At 37.9% G+C, this 18578-nt stretch overlaps 1 protein-coding gene across 1 annotated transcript in view; it reads left to right on the forward strand.

Annotated features, from left to right (window-relative positions):
- The first annotated feature begins 4638 nt into the window (after positions 1–4638).
- slc6a1a (solute carrier family 6 member 1a) overlaps positions 4639–18578 on the forward strand; it is a 32952-nt gene continuing 19012 nt past the window's right edge. The window contains exons 1-13 of the mRNA XM_057319834.1: positions 4639–5303; positions 5864–6183; positions 6298–6429; positions 6699–6799; positions 6878–6987; positions 7102–7234; positions 7354–7488; positions 7574–7677; positions 7966–8090; positions 8293–8405; positions 9770–9901; positions 10005–10107; positions 13270–13370. Coding sequence (XP_057175817.1) covers positions 5949–6183; positions 6298–6429; positions 6699–6799; positions 6878–6987; positions 7102–7234; positions 7354–7488; positions 7574–7677; positions 7966–8090; positions 8293–8405; positions 9770–9901; positions 10005–10107; positions 13270–13370 — 1524 coding nt within the window. The 5' untranslated portion in view covers positions 4639–5303; positions 5864–5948. The remainder of the gene's footprint in view (positions 5304–5863; positions 6184–6297; positions 6430–6698; positions 6800–6877; positions 6988–7101; positions 7235–7353; positions 7489–7573; positions 7678–7965; positions 8091–8292; positions 8406–9769; positions 9902–10004; positions 10108–13269; positions 13371–18578) is intronic.

The raw sequence follows: 18578 nt of genomic DNA on the forward strand, positions 1-18578 counted from the left end.
TCTATTTAAGTTTGCACCTTTTTGTTCTTCCCTGTTCAGTCTTGTTGTCTTCACTGCAATTCTTTACCCCGATAAGTATACTTACCTGTTTTTGAAATACTTACCTGTTTTTGGATATTCCTGTTTTTGAAATACTTACCTGTTTTTGGATATACCTGTTTTTGAAATACTTACCTGTTTTTGGATATTCCTGTTTTTGAAATACTTACCTGTTTTTGGATATTCCCGTTTTTGAAATACTTACCTGTTTTTTGATATTTCTGTTTTTGAAATAAACTACTTTTTCTTATCTACCTCCGTGGTGTGCTCTCCGTCTACCAGAACCCTGACAATATGAGGCTGCTCAGGTAGCAGCGGTAGTGCAATTCGTCGGGTTAAGGGTTGTTCTACCACTGAAATAATTTTTGAGACATTATTTTACAGTCGAAAAACTACAAAGTGTTGCTTTAAAACTACTCAAGCGGAGTCCAGCTAAAGAAAGAAAGTCATGTTAATCTAGATGGCTAGATGGCTATATTTCCTGATATGTAGTCATTTGTCTCTTTGTCAAATAATTTTGTACAAATGTTTAAATGTTTTTGTCTTTTGGCCACTATTATAGTCTTCTCAATAAAACAGAACAAGAGTTGTTAAGATCTCTAACATAACTCAAACAGCCTTTAGTCCAAAGAACACAGTAGTCCATGTGATCATTATTCAGTGAAAATATTCCATCCTGTTGATCTAAATTGATGCTCTATTTGTACTTCCCCAAATTAATAGATTAATTTTATAAATTGAGAATATGAAAAAAATGTAAACATGATTCCTGTATATTTTGGTTTCTCGCTCACACAAAGCTATGACTTTTTTGTTCGTTTTAGAGCTTGACAGCACTTGCTCAATAAATACTTTAAATGTTTGGAAGAAAGCAGGTTTGCATGTTCACAGGATCAGGATGGTCATCCAGGATTATTTCATTTTCTCATATGAGATTGTTGAACAGCAATGCATCCCTTATCCCCAGAATAATAACATGTGTTTGGGGTAATTAGCATGCTATAGATAATCTTCTTGTCTTCCAAAGGCACAGTCTAACCAGCACCCTGAAGACAGCAGTGCAGCTGGATTACAGTCTATCGTGAAACTGTATGATGTTGCTGTTATAGATATATGTTTACACAGTTTTGAAAGTAATAGTTGACCCAGAAATTAGAATTCTTGTTCAATACTTTGACTTTCTTTTTCTATGAAAAATAGTGTTGAAGCATCTTGTTTACAACCTCAAAAAATTTGGAATACTGTATATTGCATGATATGGACTTTTCTCATATGGTTCCCAATGCTTTTAAACTACCTGAGGATGAATAAGTGATGACCGAATTATCACGTAATATTCTCACCCGAGGAGAAGTTTCACATTTAGAATTAGATTTACCTTCACAGGCTGTTTAGACACAAGCTGGATATCTGGAGCTCCGCTTGTTTCCAGCCAGATATAATGCAGCACAGTGTTGCACCTCAGGCAGCTGCGCTCGCAACATTCGGCACATTGACCAAGACGACTAATATACAGTATGTTTGGCAGAATTCCAGCCTTCTTATGTAGTAGAATTCCTAATTAAGCGTCATGTGACTTTGGAAAGCGCCGGCAGCCTTTCTTTGGGCGCAGATTTCACTCATCAGCTGAATTCATATGCGAGGCACGCTCACGGCCATTTGATGAAAAGAATTGGGGTGACAGCAACGTGCACAGAGAGGGAGGGGATTTTTCTTCTTCAGATTTAGGATGTCTGTTCCCCTTGTGTTTTTACATCACAAATCAGAAAGCTATCATAATGTGTGCATGCCATTTTACATTTTATAACCCAGAAAGAATCATCTGCAGGCAATCATCAGTGTAGTAGAATCATCTCGTGCTGTATTTGCATTCAGCATTTTGTTGCATTGCATGCGCTTGCATGAACCAAAAACACACAAAAGTGTCGCTTTCGTATTTGTGCTCGGGAGCAAATAACGCTATAAAATATCATCTCTAAATGTCTTGATGAACTGTCTTTTGCACTCCAGAGGAAAATGTTTTTGGGAGGAGGTGGCAGCGTGCCTGACTGGAGCTGACATCATCAGCACATGTAAGTGTAAAATGTGCCTTGTGTAAACAGCAAAAAAAGACAAGACTGTCCCTAGAATGTAGGGCTTAGCTCAGAAGAACTTGTCCGAAGGCTTGAGCTCTTTCATTTCGGGGCTACAGGACGGCACGGTCAGAGTGACGCATCAGCCTTTGAAGCAGATAAACCCTTTAGAACCATGAAGAGCATTTTCGTACAGTTTAGCCAAAGGCTGGTGGTGAAATTCAAAGGGTGTGCATGTGTTTGCTAATGTATGCTTTGGTTGAAACAAAGATATTGCCTTTCTGTGGACTGAAGAGTCCAATTTGTAATTTCACTCATGTTTCCTTGAAAAACAATGATCTGTTCTTATTAGATTGCCTGGTGTTTGTTATGAATTCTTAATCAGATTATTCAGCATTAAACTATGCTACACTATTATGCTGAAGGATTTATAATGCAATCAAAACTGAGTTTTCTGCAGACGTGTCGTCACACGCAGTAATGTGATTTCAGAAACGGGTCTGTGGCACAAGTCAGTTTCCATAGTGATTGCGGTGAATACTGGAGATTAGTGCCACAGTGTAGTGAGATTGCAGAAACACCATACAATTTGACATGTGCTCCTTGTTACTACGTCTGAGTGCAGTGTGCTCATGACATGGCGGCGGATCTTTAATACAGAAATCAACATTTCAGATTGCTTACATGGATGACAGCACATTAACAGCAGTTCATCCTAGTTATTATCAAACATGCTGTTAGTGCTGTTAGGATTTGTGCACATAAAAAAGAAAGAGAAGAGAAGGGCAAGCAAAAGAGAAAAGCAATTTTATATAGAACATCCCAACTCTTAATAACATGTATTGGCAAATATTACCTGTAACATGATTTAGATGATAATAATAACAAAGACCTAAAAACAAGACATGTGCTAATGGAGGAGGGAAAAAATTAATATATCAATGGGAGTAAACCCGCAGCAGAAATACTAATATGAACAGGGAGGCTGAGACCATTTTGCTGTTGCCTAGCAACACTTGAACAAAATTTTTAAAGCGATTTCAATGTCCCATACTGCTTTGAGGGATGTATATTTTTTTATACAGCACCCTAAAAGGGCTCCAATGTTCACACCGAACACTGTTTACTTTGCTTAGTCTTCATTATACAAACTAATGGTCATTTCTTCAAATGTTCAAGGTTTGAAAAGCAGGTCAGACACACAATCCTTATCATACAGTAACATGAGAAAACGAATGAGTCTCTCAGAGCGGACAGGATTTGCATATTGCATTAGAACAAAATCAAGGCCAAGTTAGTAATGAGACACATTCTCATGATGTTAAAAACATGCATGTGATCGCATGCATTATTGCTGTTTGCATATGCATCTTAAAAGTGCTACATAGACTTGTGTGTATTCTTTTACATCATCATTCCTGTCTACATTTACACCAATTGATCAAATAAAATACCTTTCACATAACACAACTAAAATATATTTCATTTACATTCAAAATTGAAAATTCTTTCAAGAATCTAGTTGTTCCAAACCTGTATACATTTCTTTGTATGTATATCTTAGAAGACAGGGAAAGATATTTGGACAAATGCTTGTAACCAAACAGTTCTTGGACCCTGCATTGACTACCATAGTAAGAAAAATTACAATGGTTGTCAAAAGTGCCCCAACACTGTCCTATATTCTTCAAAATATCTTCTTTTGTGTTCAGCAGACCAAAGAAATGTATACAGATTTGAAGGTGAGTAATTAACATGTTTTTTTATTTTTGGGTGAATTATCCCTTTAAGATGACATTTTTGTGTAAAAAAAAGTTTTGTCAAGAAACATAAACATGCTTCATACAGTAACTAAATCTTAATCTTAAAGGAACAGTATCACTTATATGACTGAATCATGCAACATATGTTTCGCTGGTGAACACAATTTCAGAAGGCAGATATAGGAAGGAATCCATGATCTCCCAAACATATTAGTAAACACAATGTAATTAAAGATGAAGTGTGACTTTAATGCTTGACATAAAATATTTTTTCTGAATATATTTGAGGCTCTGTCATTAGTATCTCTCTGAATGGGTCTGAATGTCACCAGCCACCCAGAAGAGTTCATGTGTCCACAGCAGGTGCAGGTTTCATCCAGAAATGCCATGTTTTCACAGTCTGTATAACCAAAGGGAGATGCAGCCAGATGGACTGTAAATGCTAAATTTCATGTATCATTAGTAGGTTAGTTCACCCCTCATTGGTTAACCATCTGCTGCCAATTGAGTTCTCCACTCTGAGCCAAGATTTGGGAGAGGAGATGAAATCTGAACCTCTCTGACCCAAACTTCTCAACAGGCACTTTTTATTAGCCACTGTTTGCTGACATTTACAGTTTTGACATCATGTGGTCCCCTTTATGAAATTGTGAAGCAATTTTGAAAGTTTGTGGACCTAGATGTGTTAAGGGGATGTTATACACATATACTGTATGTGTATTTACAGGACTGCTCTGTAATACTTTCACACTTCTCACTGCAGATATAGTGTCACTTCGTTCATTATTCTGTACTCTGGTGAAGTGGCATAAGTGAAAGATGAAGAATGATGTTTGTCTGCCCACACCAGGAGGAGGATTCAGTGCTCTCACCTGTTCCACAGCCATATTTAAGTGATGATATTTGGTTAAAGTGCATGGGCAGGGTCTGGAAACTGCGAGTCCTTCCAGTGGATGTGTTCCTTTGAATGACGTGCAGTCGCAAACGTATATGAGTCATAATCCATGAAACGTGAATTCCATGTAAACATTTTGAAGAGTCAAATGGACTTGGAATTGAATTACAAAATAAAGTGTGAGTTATTGTATTGAGACAGAGGGATGCGTTGAATTTACTGTGCGTAGTGTGTAAAAGCTGGTGTGGCTGACCTGAAGGAGTGTATCTGTGTGTGCGTGTGTGGTGGGGGGTGTTGACTTTCACATGACATTGACGCTCTGGAGATGTTGAGGAGCAGCTAATCGCAAACAGTCTGTGCTCGGTGGATTCAGAACCACTCGCCCGTGGACAGCTCCGCCAAGACCGCTTTACATGGACACAACACTCTTTGGACACATTGCTAATACTGGAAGTTTACAACTTGGAGAGGAATCTACGGATACCTCAAACTACACACGGAAAAATTCCCTTTGCCAGAGGATTCAAATTCACTGTAAGTAGGTGAAAAATGTTGAAATGTTGGTTCGAGGATTTGGCAATATTTGGAGACAAATCGGAAAAGGCAGCAGAGCTCGCCCTCATTTTATATATTTTATTTACAATTTTTAAAAGAAAGCATCGTTTGTTTGCTGCAAAATAATCGAATAGAAACGAATAAACTATGGCTATTGGAGATTTGCAAAATATTTATTTTGCTTCATGATTCATTTAAAACATTGCAATAATAATTTATGGTAACGAAAAGTTCGTATTGCATTGTAAATATAATGTGGCAAAAAATGTAATCTTTACTTTTAATTATTTATTTTTGCATTACGAAAGCATATTATGAAAGCATTTATATCAACGATAAACAAAGGCAGAAAGACACGTTACTAAGAGGCTGAAGGGTCGCACGATCGAAAAAAAAAATGAATACGTGTAAATTGACGGTGATGACAGACAGCTCAGTCTCAATTAAAGACGACAGGTCTGTGTGCGTGTGTCGACTTGCTCTTCAAACAACTGTCTGCCTTTACGGAAGAAAAACACGGTTTGGTTGGGTCTTTTCAGGTTAACTGAAGCGGTCTCGGGTTCGAGCGGGTGTTTGTGTGGAGCTCCGCTGTTGTCTGCGCGGACTGGTGCTGAAATCAGAGACATGGCGACAAACAACACCAGAAACGCCGACGGACAAGTTGTGACGGAACTGAACGAGATCACAACGAACGACAAACCCAAAACCGAGGACGACAAATCGGAGAAGAAGACGAAAGACATTCCGGACAGGGAAACTTGGGGTGGGAAATTTGATTTCCTGCTGTCATGTGTAGGCTACGCCATCGGACTGGGCAACGTGTGGAGATTTCCTTACCTGTGCGGGAAAAACGGCGGAGGTAAGAGCAAGCTGCAGCTTTGCGAACTGACTGTGGTGTGCTGTGTTGCATGTGAATGTGTGCTTTTGCAGAGCAAAACTGTTGGGTAGTTTTCACGCGTTTCTGTAATTTCAGGGGCTTTCTTAATCCCGTACTTTTTGACGCTCATTTTTGCGGGAGTTCCTCTGTTTTTCCTTGAATGCGCTCTCGGACAGTACACATCCATTGGCGGCCTTGGGGTTTGGAAACTGGCTCCAATGTTCAAAGGTATACGATTACTGTTTCCGGCATGTTTTTTTATCTGCTCTAATCTCTTAATTCTGCTAGTATGGCTTTCTAGAAGTGCGCAGTGTTTGGTGACGTGTGGTACATACTTGAGTTGTCTCTCTTTATTTGTGAAGACTTATAGAGCTTCCACATCGAGCACAGTGTACAGCTTATAAAAGACTTCTGCAATGCCGCGTAAATGCCACAGTGTTTTCTCTGATGCCACTTTGGTTTTGTGTTAGTAGTTGTAACACAGGGTGCAATTACAGGTGTTGGTCTTGCTGCTGCCGTTTTGTCATTCTGGCTGAACATTTACTATGTTGTCATCATTGCCTGGGCCCTGTACTACCTATACAACTCCTTTACTACTGTAAGCATTCCGTCTCTGTGTTTTATATATCTTTAAAGAGAAAAAGAGAATGTAAAGCATTTGTTCTACTCATTCTAGGAGCTTCCATGGAAATCTTGTAACAATCCCTGGAACACAGACAGATGCTATACCAACTACAGCATAGTAGACACTGCCAATCTCACCAGTGCTGTCAAGGAGTTTTGGGAGTAAGATTTTAGAAACATTCCTTGCGCATGACCTTCCTTGACATCTGTGCATGTGAATACATACTATACGTCTTCTTGTGTTGAGTGATTGTGTCGCATGATGTGCTCATATAGACGCAATGTGCATCAAATGACCGATGGCTTAGAAAAACCTGGTGAGATTCGCGTGCCACTCGCTATAACGCTGGCCATTGCCTGGGTCCTTGTGTACTTCTGTATTTGGAAAGGAGTGAGCTGGACTGGAAAGGTGAGAGGTTTTTGTATGCTGGCCTGTCTTGAAGGCTTCTGGCTGGACTATGTTCATTCGCAACTTGAATATAGTGGGGAGTTTTTTTTTTTTTTACAAAGAAATCAATGTGTTTGCAGGTTGTGTACTTCTCTGCCACCTACCCATACTTCATGCTGTTTATTCTGTTCATCCGTGGGGTGACTCTGCCTGGGGCTCGCGAAGGAATCTTGTTCTATATCACTCCAGATTTTGAGAAGCTGAAGGAGTCGGAGGTGATTTTACAGATTTAGTCATTCACACATGCTCAGTTGAACCCAGGCTAGCCGCTAAATAGTTTCATTTCTCGTCAAATCGCAGGTTTGGCTGGATGCTGCAACACAGATTTTCTTCTCGTATGGTTTGGGTCTGGGCTCCCTTATTGCTCTTGGCAGCTACAACCCTTTCCATAACAATGTGTACAGGTATGAAGAGTTCATCGTATTTTAACCTAGATTGGTTCTCTTTTTTTGCTGTGAACAGTGTTCACCAAAACACGTAAATATTCCCCACAGAAAACCATCTGAATGTGATTATGTGGCCAATATCAGACTTGACATTTTAGCATATGAATGCAAAGAAAATTGCATGCATAGAGCTCCAATTACAGTTGCTTTTGTATTTGGCTATAGATCACTTACGTAATTCAACATTTCTCTTAAGAGAAGAGTCAGGTCAGTTGATAACAAAAGTGTTGTTTTCTGGACCTGCAGGGACTCCATCATTGTGTGCTGCATAAATTCCTTCACTAGCATGTTTGCTGGATTTGTGATTTTCTCTATCGTGGGATTCATGGCACATGTGACAAAGAGATCAATAGCTGATGTAGCTGCATCAGGTAATTAATTCACATTACATAATCATAACATTGCAATTGTCTGTAGACATTGAACACCCCAGTGTTTAACTTCACTTAAGGTAGTGATGTTTTATAACATCATATTAATACAAACGTAAATTTTAATTTTAATTCAAAACATGAATTTCAAACAACTGGAACAAGGAAGTCATTATTTTATGATGTTCTGTGTTTCTCACAGGTCCTGGTTTGGCATTCTTGGCCTATCCAGAAGCTGTGACGCAGTTACCCATCTCACCACTGTGGGCTATTCTCTTCTTCTCCATGCTGCTCATGTTGGGAATCGACAGTCAGGTAAGAAATAACATATTCAAGCTCTGACCTAGAAACAGACGCGATCTACAAATGTGCTTGCATTGGTGGTCTGTTGTCAGTTTAGTTACCCTTCTGTCCAGTCGTGTCCTTTGATGCCGGCTTCTGCCTTTTAAAGATCTTTTTTGGTCAAAATGATGATGTTTCATGAGCCGAAGTTTAGCTTCTAGTAAATGTTGTGTAGGACCAAACTGATTCTCAACCTTTTTGATCAACAACATTGTATTGTTTGTTTTAACCAAAATTATTTCATTGTGTAATATTTTGTTCCAGCTCTAAAATCAGATTTGATTAGGCACTTTCAAAACTGTTGAAATGGCAATAAGCGATGTCTAACTGTGGATGTTTTCATAAATTCAAATATATTTTTCAAGATATATTAAAAATGTTGTTTTTGTGTTTTATAGTTATGGAGTGTAAAGTTAACTTAAGTTTTGATAAGAATTTAAAGATAACATATGACATATGTTATCTTTAAATGTTTATCTTTAAAAAGAACATATGACACACATGAAAAGCTTAATGAGTCATGGCCCAGGAAAATGGGTACAACATTTTACTACATGGGAGTATAAAAATGTAACAGATAGAATAGTAGTCAATGTTTTTCTATGCCTTTTTGTATTTTTTGCCTTTTTGCTAAATATGTTTTCTTATAAATACCTTAAAGGAGTAGTTTACTTCAAAATTTGCCATTTCAAAATCAAAATCACTTCCATAGTGGGAATAAAAATTACTATGGAAAGTGAATTGAGGCAAATTTTGAAGTTAACTACTCCTTTAAAGATTTATTGTTTTGTCCATTTCGATGGTTTAATCTAAGCTGAGAGGGCAATTAAAGCAAATATTGTACAAATATGAACTCAGACTTGACATCATTTGGGCCACTACTGTACACGCACACACATATGCGACCACATTCATTCAATTTAGTTTCATTCATTGAGTCTGTACATTGTTTGGCAACCAATAAGAATTTACTGTTAACTGTTAAATTGCAATTTTATGATCCATCTAATAGCCTTGATTACAGCTACTCAAGTTTGTCAGGGGTTTATGGACAATGCGCTGTGCCATGGTTGAATAACAACAACCCAGCATAGGTTAATTTATAACCCAACGGTTTGTTTTGTCTATATTTTACTAAACAATGGGTTGAAACAACCCAGCATTTTCTGTGTACTGTACAGGCCAGTTTACTGTTAAAAAAGAGAATAAAATCTTTAAAAAAAAATGCTGGATCCAAAGTGAACAAAACCAAGTGTATCATTATGTCATTCATTGAAGCAGGACACTTCAAACATACAACATTTTCCATGTAAATGCAACATGACATTGGTTTGCAGTTCTGCACGGTGGAGGGCTTCATTACTGCTCTTGTGGACGAGTTCCCCCGGGTGCTCAGAAAGAGGAGGGAGATCTTCATCGCATGTGTCTGCGTTGTGTCCTACGCCATTGGTCTGTCAAATATCACACAGGTACAGTATAGGTTTTACTTACACATTCTGAAAAATGAGTGTATGGAGTTGATATTTTAGCAAAGACTGTAACATTCATTTGATTGTGTATCTCTTGTGGTAGGGCGGTCTCTATGTGTTCAAGCTCTTTGATTATTACTCAGCCAGTGGAATGTGTCTGCTCTTCTTGGTGTTCTTCGAGTGTATCTCAATCTCTTGGTGCTATGGTAAGTCTTACAAACACATACTGTATATACTGTATATACATGCTATATAGGATTTTAGAAATGAGACATGAGGTTTTGATGTCACAATCTGGATTTAGGACTGGTATGTGAGTCCAGATTGTTTTCTTTATTTAGTCCCTAACACACAGTATATGGAGCTCTGGCAGTCACGTGACCTATTCTGTTTAGAATAGATGATTAAATGGCGGTGACTTGTGTTGGCAGGCAAGGACAGCCAGGAGCAAATATCAAAATGAATGGCGCCAGCATGAGTTTCAAGGCAACAGAGTTCACTGCACACTTTAATTCAAAAGACATAGACCTGTGCATAGCAAAACTTAATAGATTAAACATAACAGATCCCTATAAAGCCCCAGGGGTGCTTTTAACGTGTATCAATAAAGAAATGGATACATTTCCTGACCTGCAGAATCCTAATATCTACAACTACCTCATCAACTTTCATCGTCCTACTCCAGAGACTTTTTAAAAGCCTGAGTGGTAAAAATTGACGTGAATTTTGTAATGGATATTCAACTTTGGACTCTGTGGCTTTAACCTGCTTTGTCGTCATTGGAAGGGTAAGTCAACTGTGTTGTTAGCTAACGTAATCGACCCTAGCTGTCCTTGTTTGTAGGTAGCCAGCATAGCTATATCACTGATCTTGCAGGTTAAACATTCCCAAAAAAACGGAATGAGCTGCCATTGAAGCCATGGGTGGTGGTCAGACACGATGGGGTTGTGTAAGGAGCCCACTGCGATTGCACAGCTGGACTAGGTCGAGTGCTGCTTCATGTGTCTTGTTTAGGATTTGGCAGCATAACGACATAGAGGAAGAGATAGCTGCGACATGTGTTGGTTAGCATGTTTTCATGCAGTTAACCATTTAATCATCTATCTGGGATTCGGGATCCTTAGTAACATGATTAAATTATTTGCCCTTTGCTTTCCCCCACCTGTTCAGGCATCCTGGCACACAGCAGATGTTAAAATACTACGATGTGAAAAGTTTATACAGCCTGGTTTTAAATTATTGTTTGACCACTATCAATACCAATGCTACAGCCACTCTATCGCTCCCCTGAATGCCTGCCAAAATGGCGGAGTTCAGATTGCGTGACGTCAACCTCCGGAGCTCTATAGAGCTATCTTGGCTGCGATTTGCCTCATAGTTCCTTCTCAGGCTCTGCTATTTCTTTCACTTGAGACTGCTACATCACCACTGCCTTACCAGCTTCTTGACTGTGATCAGTTGTTGCTTGTCTGACTGATTCTGTCTGTCGCATAGGATCTCTGTTGTGCTGTGGGCCCATTAGGCAAGACAGTGTTTTGCTCAAGATTCATTGCTCATGAATCATGCATGCAGCTAGGGTTGTCACGATTATTAAATAATCGTCTCATCGCGATTGTTTGACCTCATCGAGATGGTTTCAGATCATCGCAATTATTGCACATCTCTATAGAAGACACTAGGGGGAGCTGTAGTGCATCTGCATATTGCATATTTTATTGTATATATTGTAACGAAAGCATGGTAATACTTGTAAAATGTACCACCACAACACAATCACTTAAAAAAAACTAAAGCATATACCATAAAAATAACCTGCAGTACAATTTAATATTATTTCAGTGTGAAAACCAGTCTACCAAAATCTCATTAACATATAAGTAAACGTTTATTGTAGTCTTGCAAGTGAGAAAAAATAGACTAGAAGCTTTTCTATGACTGATAGCATTTTAATGGTGGCTTCAATTCACTCCTGATCAATTTACTGAATTTACAAGTATTTGGCCGTTGTATTATTGACAGGTAAAAGCCCAAACCTTAAGTATGATGACCCAATTTTTTCCTATGTATTAACAAGAAAAAGAACATAATCTTTATATTCAGAACAATATGGTCTTTTCAAAGCTGAATAAAAATGTATGAGAGTTAAAAGTCAAAGCTCTAAAACAGACAATTATTCGTCATAATCGCAATGATTTATTAGACAATTAATCGTCAGCCAAATTTCATAATCGTGACAGCCCTTGCAGCTTACATTTAATGTATAATATTTTTGTAAATGTTTCATTCTTAAATTGTATATGTAATACATAATATTCTATATTTTATGTATGTACATTAAGCCAAAATAATTATCTGCGGGACTGTAATCAGACTGATATTTTTAATTAAACAGGTATGTGTGTCTATGATCACACAGTGAATGCCATATCAGCCATATTTTACATGCCTAGTGTCAATGAGTTATGTAAGGACAAAGTATCAAAATAGCCTACTCAAAAGGTATATAAAATATATACCATAAGACATTTAGACTAAAAACCTTGTAAGCCGCATAGGTGACAAAATGATGTGCAGTTTCCAAAAATCATTGTAACTGTAAGTGTTTCGTAAGAAGACAGACTCATGCAGGACAACAGCAAAATTACTTTATAACGTTTGTGTTGAAATGCCTATATTTTACAGTATACAATGCGACAATACCAGTAGACAATACCAGATTGATTGATTTAAATGGCTACATTGCATGATAAATAAATTAAGAAAGTCGATAAATTAAAAAAAGAGTAAAAAATAATGTGAGGCTGTACTCATTTGGATGGACGACTGTGTATTTGGTACAAACTGGTACTGCAGAAAACTGTATTCATGAAATGTAAAAGATGTGCACATTCTAGATTTTTAAGGAAAGAACATGAACTTATGTGCTTTACAAGCGAAAAAATGGTGGAGCTTTTTACTTTTTCTGAAGTGCAGTTGGTGTAGCATTGCAAAGGCAACGCAAAGATCACAGGTTTCATCCTAGGAAACACGGCGATCAAAAGCTTAAATTAACCTGCATTTTGCAACGGTCAAACATCATTTCACACAAGTGCAACAGGACACTGTCAGATTTTTTACACCAGAATAACATTAGTGTCTTGTTGTTCTTGTCTAGCTGTAGGATTTCTAATTGCTTGTCCTGGAACCGGCCAGGTTGCCTGTGATTCGGCTTTTTAGTTCCTTAACCCTTTTATTCCTCATCACATTCTTACTGCTGATCTACATCGATTGATGAATCAGTGTATTCGTTGTATACATTGTAACACTAAAGATTGAATAGACAGTCCCATTAGAGCTAATCACCTGAATGTGATTTCCTTCTATTTCAGGTGTGAACAAGTTTTATGATAACATCCAAGAGATGATTGGATACAAGCCATGCCTGTGGTGGAAACTGTGCTGGGTTTTTTTCACCCCTCTAGTTGTTGGCGTGAGTAACCACCTTTATTGTTTGTGTTTTTACTGTAATATATTGTATGTACAAACCTCGACTGCAGAAAAATGTAAAACTAATGATGTGAGTTTTGATGATGTGATGCGCACCATGATGACAACACCGGATTAGTGACACAAATCAGTGGCAAGCTGTGACTTTTAAACTGGGTATGTTGAGTGCTGAGTGATTATGTAAAATATTCACAAAAACGCACATCAAATACCTACAACGTGTTATTTTCCAGTGTTAAAATAATAATAATAAACGTTTAAGGACTAAACTCCCAAACACTGTAATCTACTTCTAATCGCCTAACACAGCATCAAGTATTACCAACACATTTATGTATTTATGATTTAAGATCTTATAAGCATGTTTGTAATTAGATTAAAATAACTTACTTTAATAAATAAAATATTATGTATATATGTATTATTACTCAATTATAATAAATTATTATGTATAATTACTCTATTCTTTATTATGGGTGGAACTATGCCCATCAGGCCCATCCATTGGCCCACGCCTCTGAATGACAGCAACGAAAGCACATTTTTGCATTTGGTCGAGCGTTTTGCGCACAGCTTTCCTTGCACATTTAATAAGCCACATCCCAGCAAACGCAGTACGTTCTGAAGACGTCGCAAGTTTAGTCTTCATTTGGTCAGCAGCAGTGGTGTGCATGGCCGTACCCACCTTTGAGGTCCCCGAGGTCCAGACCTCGGTAGTTTTGTCGTGAAAAAAATATCAATTTAGTAGAAAACGCTTAGATAACTGATCTCAGATCTGATCTTCCTCAGCTGTTTAACAGCGCTCGTAAGTGTCAATCTGATTGAGTTGGCCAATCAAATGAAGAAAGGCGAGGATTACTGTCCAATCAAATGAAAGAAGGCGTGAGTTGCCCTTTGACAGAAGTCAAGCTCGAGTTCAGTTTCTACTGTGAAAGAGCGCAATCTAAGTAGCTTACTGTTTAATGTTTAATAGAAATGATAGCGGCCATTCACATGTCGCATCTACAAAATGCGTGCAAAACGCTGACTGCGTCGCTTTCTCCCTCTTTTCAGAGCGCCCGGGAGTTTATTACGGTGGACCACTAGTGCACATGACAGTGAAATTTAAAAAGCAAATATAAGTTCACAACACAACGGAATCGAGTCACAACACAACGGAATAGAGCCACAACACAACAGAATCGAGTCACAACAGTGATACTCGAGTGGTTTTGGTAGCCTGTTTTGCTTGTGTAAAGCATTTAAAAGGAAAGTGTGCTCTACTGTGGAAAAACTGAATGTCAATGGCAAACAATCTCATATGAACAAATTTGCACAGCGCTTTTGAATGCTTGATTTTGATTGGCTAGTCATGACATTCTAATGTATGTTATGGCCCTTTCACCAGACTTGGCAGTTGGACAGAGTTGCTGCGCACCACCTCCGTGCCGCCAACGAAACCCTCGCGTTTTGCAGCTTACCGCATGTCTCCCACTGAAAATGAGCTAGACATTCACGACTGCCGCTCAAAACTAATAACAGAGGATAATCGCGGTGCTTCGAATCACCTTTACACAAACATCATATGTGACCCTGGACAACAAAACCAGTCTTAAGTAGCACGGGAACATTTTAAGTAATCGGCAAAAATAGATGGTATGGGTAAAAATTAACGATTTTTCTTTTTGCCAAAAATCATTAGGATATTACGTAAAGATCATGTTCCATGAAGATATTTTATAAATTTCCTACTGTATATGTATAAAAACTTTATTTTTGTGAGTGGATGGCCTGCTACAGTGCCTCAGATTAACAACTTCAAAGGCGATTTTCTCAATATTTAGATTTTTTGCACCCTCAGATTCCAGCTTTGTAAATAGTTGTTGTTCCGCCAGATAGTGTCCTATCCTAACAAACCACATATCAATAGAAAGCTTATTTCTTCAGCTTTCAGATGATGTAAAAATCTAAATTTCGAAAAATTTACCCTTAAGACTGGTTTTGTCGTCCATGGTCACATATATACTGTAAATACACCATAAGATTATATTTGCATTGCATTGTCGCCTATTTGCATTGACATTCTGCCTTAACAACCAGCATATGAGTTTACCTCCGCTGCTTCTAACATATAGCTCGCCTACATAATTTGGATTGAAAGAATGAATTCCAAAACATCCACTGACATACCCGGGTATCGTAGACTCGTAGAGTTTTTTTTAACTGTGCATATGTGTTTAAATAATTTTAAATGCTAGAAACTGTATTGTGAGCTATACATTGGTCGTAATAGGCTAAGCGTTTAAATGAAATGATTTCTTTAACGTTGAAATTAAAGAATTAAATGAAAATATGTTTTCCATGCTTTGCTTCTATTGTGTGTATATGAATTGAAATAATCAAGACTTTAAATGACTACAGCCAAAAACGATTTAATCAGAAATTAAACGATGAGCATTGAAAGGAAAATATTTAGTTTTTTTATTTTATTTTATTACTTGTTTTCTTTGGTAAATGCAGAACAACAAACAGCAATGATGTTCATTAAAAACAAAGTTTTTTCCTTGATTACACCATCTTTAGCTAAATATTGTCAAACGGAATACGGAAATAAAGGGCTGTGTCCACATTTATTTATAATTGTATGCATTACTTAACCTTTGGTTAAATAATTTATATTTACCATGCCATTTATATTTGCCTTAATTTATATTTACCATGGCCACCTGCGACTGACATTATGAATGCACTTGAAACAATGAGGAACAAGACAGGAAAAATTTGAGAAAATCTGACAAAATACAAATGAATAAGCTATTATTGGGTTATTATTATATAGATGTTTTTAAATGACAAACACTGCTGTTTTCAAGGAAAATACACGTTTTATTATTTACAAATGCAAATTATTTACAAAAAACACACAGCAGCAGGTGCAATTACAACGAAATGTTTTCCTTCATGAAAAAGGATAGCCATCTTAAGCTAAATATTGTCAATCGAAAATAAAAGCTATTGTTTACGCTGTGTGTGTGTGTGTGTGTGTGTGCGTGCGTGCGTGCGTGCGTGCGTGCGTGTGTGTGTAAGGGTACAGAAGAACATACAGTCTTGTTTTAAACATGGCTACGCAATCAAATTTCGATCCAGCGATCAAAACACGTTGTATTTTTTATTATTATTTTGATTAAAGTACTTTTCAACTTTAAAGGTCTTTGCACATACAGTCCGAAATTGTCGTATGCGTTTTTTTCGTATTTGGCCCTCGTTTGTACGGTGTCTCTGAATGGTTAAAAAAGGTCACTCAAAATGCTTGACGGATGCGAAAAACGCAGAAAATCGAACCCGGGAAACGGGAATATAATGCAAACTTGCTCATCTATATCAGTAAATAGATCAATAGATTTGTTGGTTTAGCAGAAAGTCCAGTGGTCATCAGTAATTTAATGTGTTAATGTGTATAGTGGTCTGAAGCAGTCGTGTGCTCTCTTCTGACTGTCAAAGACTAGAATCCGCTCCAGTTGAAAGAAAAAGTCTTAGAATGTTTGTTCTCGGCTTTAATAATCAGCGTGAAAATCCTTAATGCTCTCCCGGATCTCTCTCCCGCTGCTGTCTGCACTGAACCAAGCACGGAAGTGCCGAATGTGCCCATAAAAATATAAAACAATAATAAGAACTTTGGTGCCCCCTAGTGGTCGGGAGCATTTCCGTTGTGTTGTGGCTTTATTCTGTTGTGTTGTGACTCGATTCCGTTGTGTTGTGGCTTTATTCCATTGTGTTGTAGCTTGATTGTGATGTGTTGTGAACTAATATTTGCTTTTTAAATTTCGTTGTCATGTGTACTAGTGGGCCACCGTAGTTTATACTCTCGTTTTGAGCGTGCTTGACGCGCGTCAACATCTAAACAACAAACATGAGTAAACGACCGATTGTAATATCCAGTAATCCAAACTACAAAACGGCGAAAACATATAATTTGCGTGTTTAATGTCAGTTTGATGCGACAAAAAATTACCAGACCTCCACTAGTTCATGCTAAACTGCGTGTGTTTATAGGTTGTGGTTAGCCTATTAAAACAACTATATGATTTGCAAATAATTCAAATGCATCACTTTTAAACAAATTCTCGTTCTTTAATTCTGTTTCTATATTAATTTTACCTATTTTTAATAAAAACCTAAGTGCTTGCAACTTCTGTAGCTACACAAAAAAGTTAAAGGGACAGTTCACTCAAACATGGAAACCTCTTACCTTTATGTAATTTCAAACCCAAATGCATTATGATCCTTTATGAAAGACAGGTTGTATTTCAATCTGATAGTATTTGTATAAAAATATCAATTGACCATATGTTTACTTTCATTACTGATAAACATGAAAAGACCGAGATGGTTTTAGCAATTGTTATGTAATTTGCCCTCCAAACATTTTAAAATGCACATACTGCATGTAGATCAAGAAAGTCAATTTTTTTGTTTGTGACAAATTCAGTTTTTGGACCTCGGTATTTCCAAAATCCTGCGTACGGCCCTGGTGGTGTGCACAGACCTCTGCTGGGCAGTGGTGGATTTAGGCATGGTGACGTGGGCAGTTGCCCATAGCGGAATTTAGCAGGGGGCGGCACACAGTGGCCGAGAGAAAAAATGTGCAATCGTTTTTTACCGCCCATTTGCACGACACGCCAGTCATTTCATGTTACCATGCCATCAGTTAAACTTATCGGGACTCTTGAGAGTGCGCCCGCCTCTCAGGGTGGTGTGTTCAACTTTATGCCGCGCTGCGCTGTCTGATCAGCACACATACTGACATCAAATATGGAGCGAGAGCGCTTCAAAACCAAACTGCTCCGCATTCTTTCGAATAGTGGTACAATCATGATGTCATATACTGATCTGCAGTGGCGGCGTTAGGGGTGGGCTAAGGGGGCTGAAGCCCTGAATGTTTTCAGTAAAGCCCCGAATGTTTTATTAGTCTTACCATGTCGTGTACGCATCCCTTAGGGGCCGTCTGCTACAGACAGACATTTGCTACAGACAGAAGCCGAGGTTAAGGTCCACTTTAACTGTGATGGAGCCAGCGTGATGAAAGTAGCTAAATGTTTAATGTTTGATAACTGTTTTATCATATAAATGTTAGGGCCATTCACATGTTGCATGTAAAAACACGTTCAAGACACTGGCTGCATCGCTTTTTCCCTCTTTCTTTTTTTGTTTA

This window comes from Triplophysa rosa, linkage group LG21 (genome assembly GCF_024868665.1).
Source record: "Triplophysa rosa linkage group LG21, Trosa_1v2, whole genome shotgun sequence".
NCBI lineage: Eukaryota > Metazoa > Chordata > Actinopteri > Cypriniformes > Nemacheilidae > Triplophysa > Triplophysa rosa.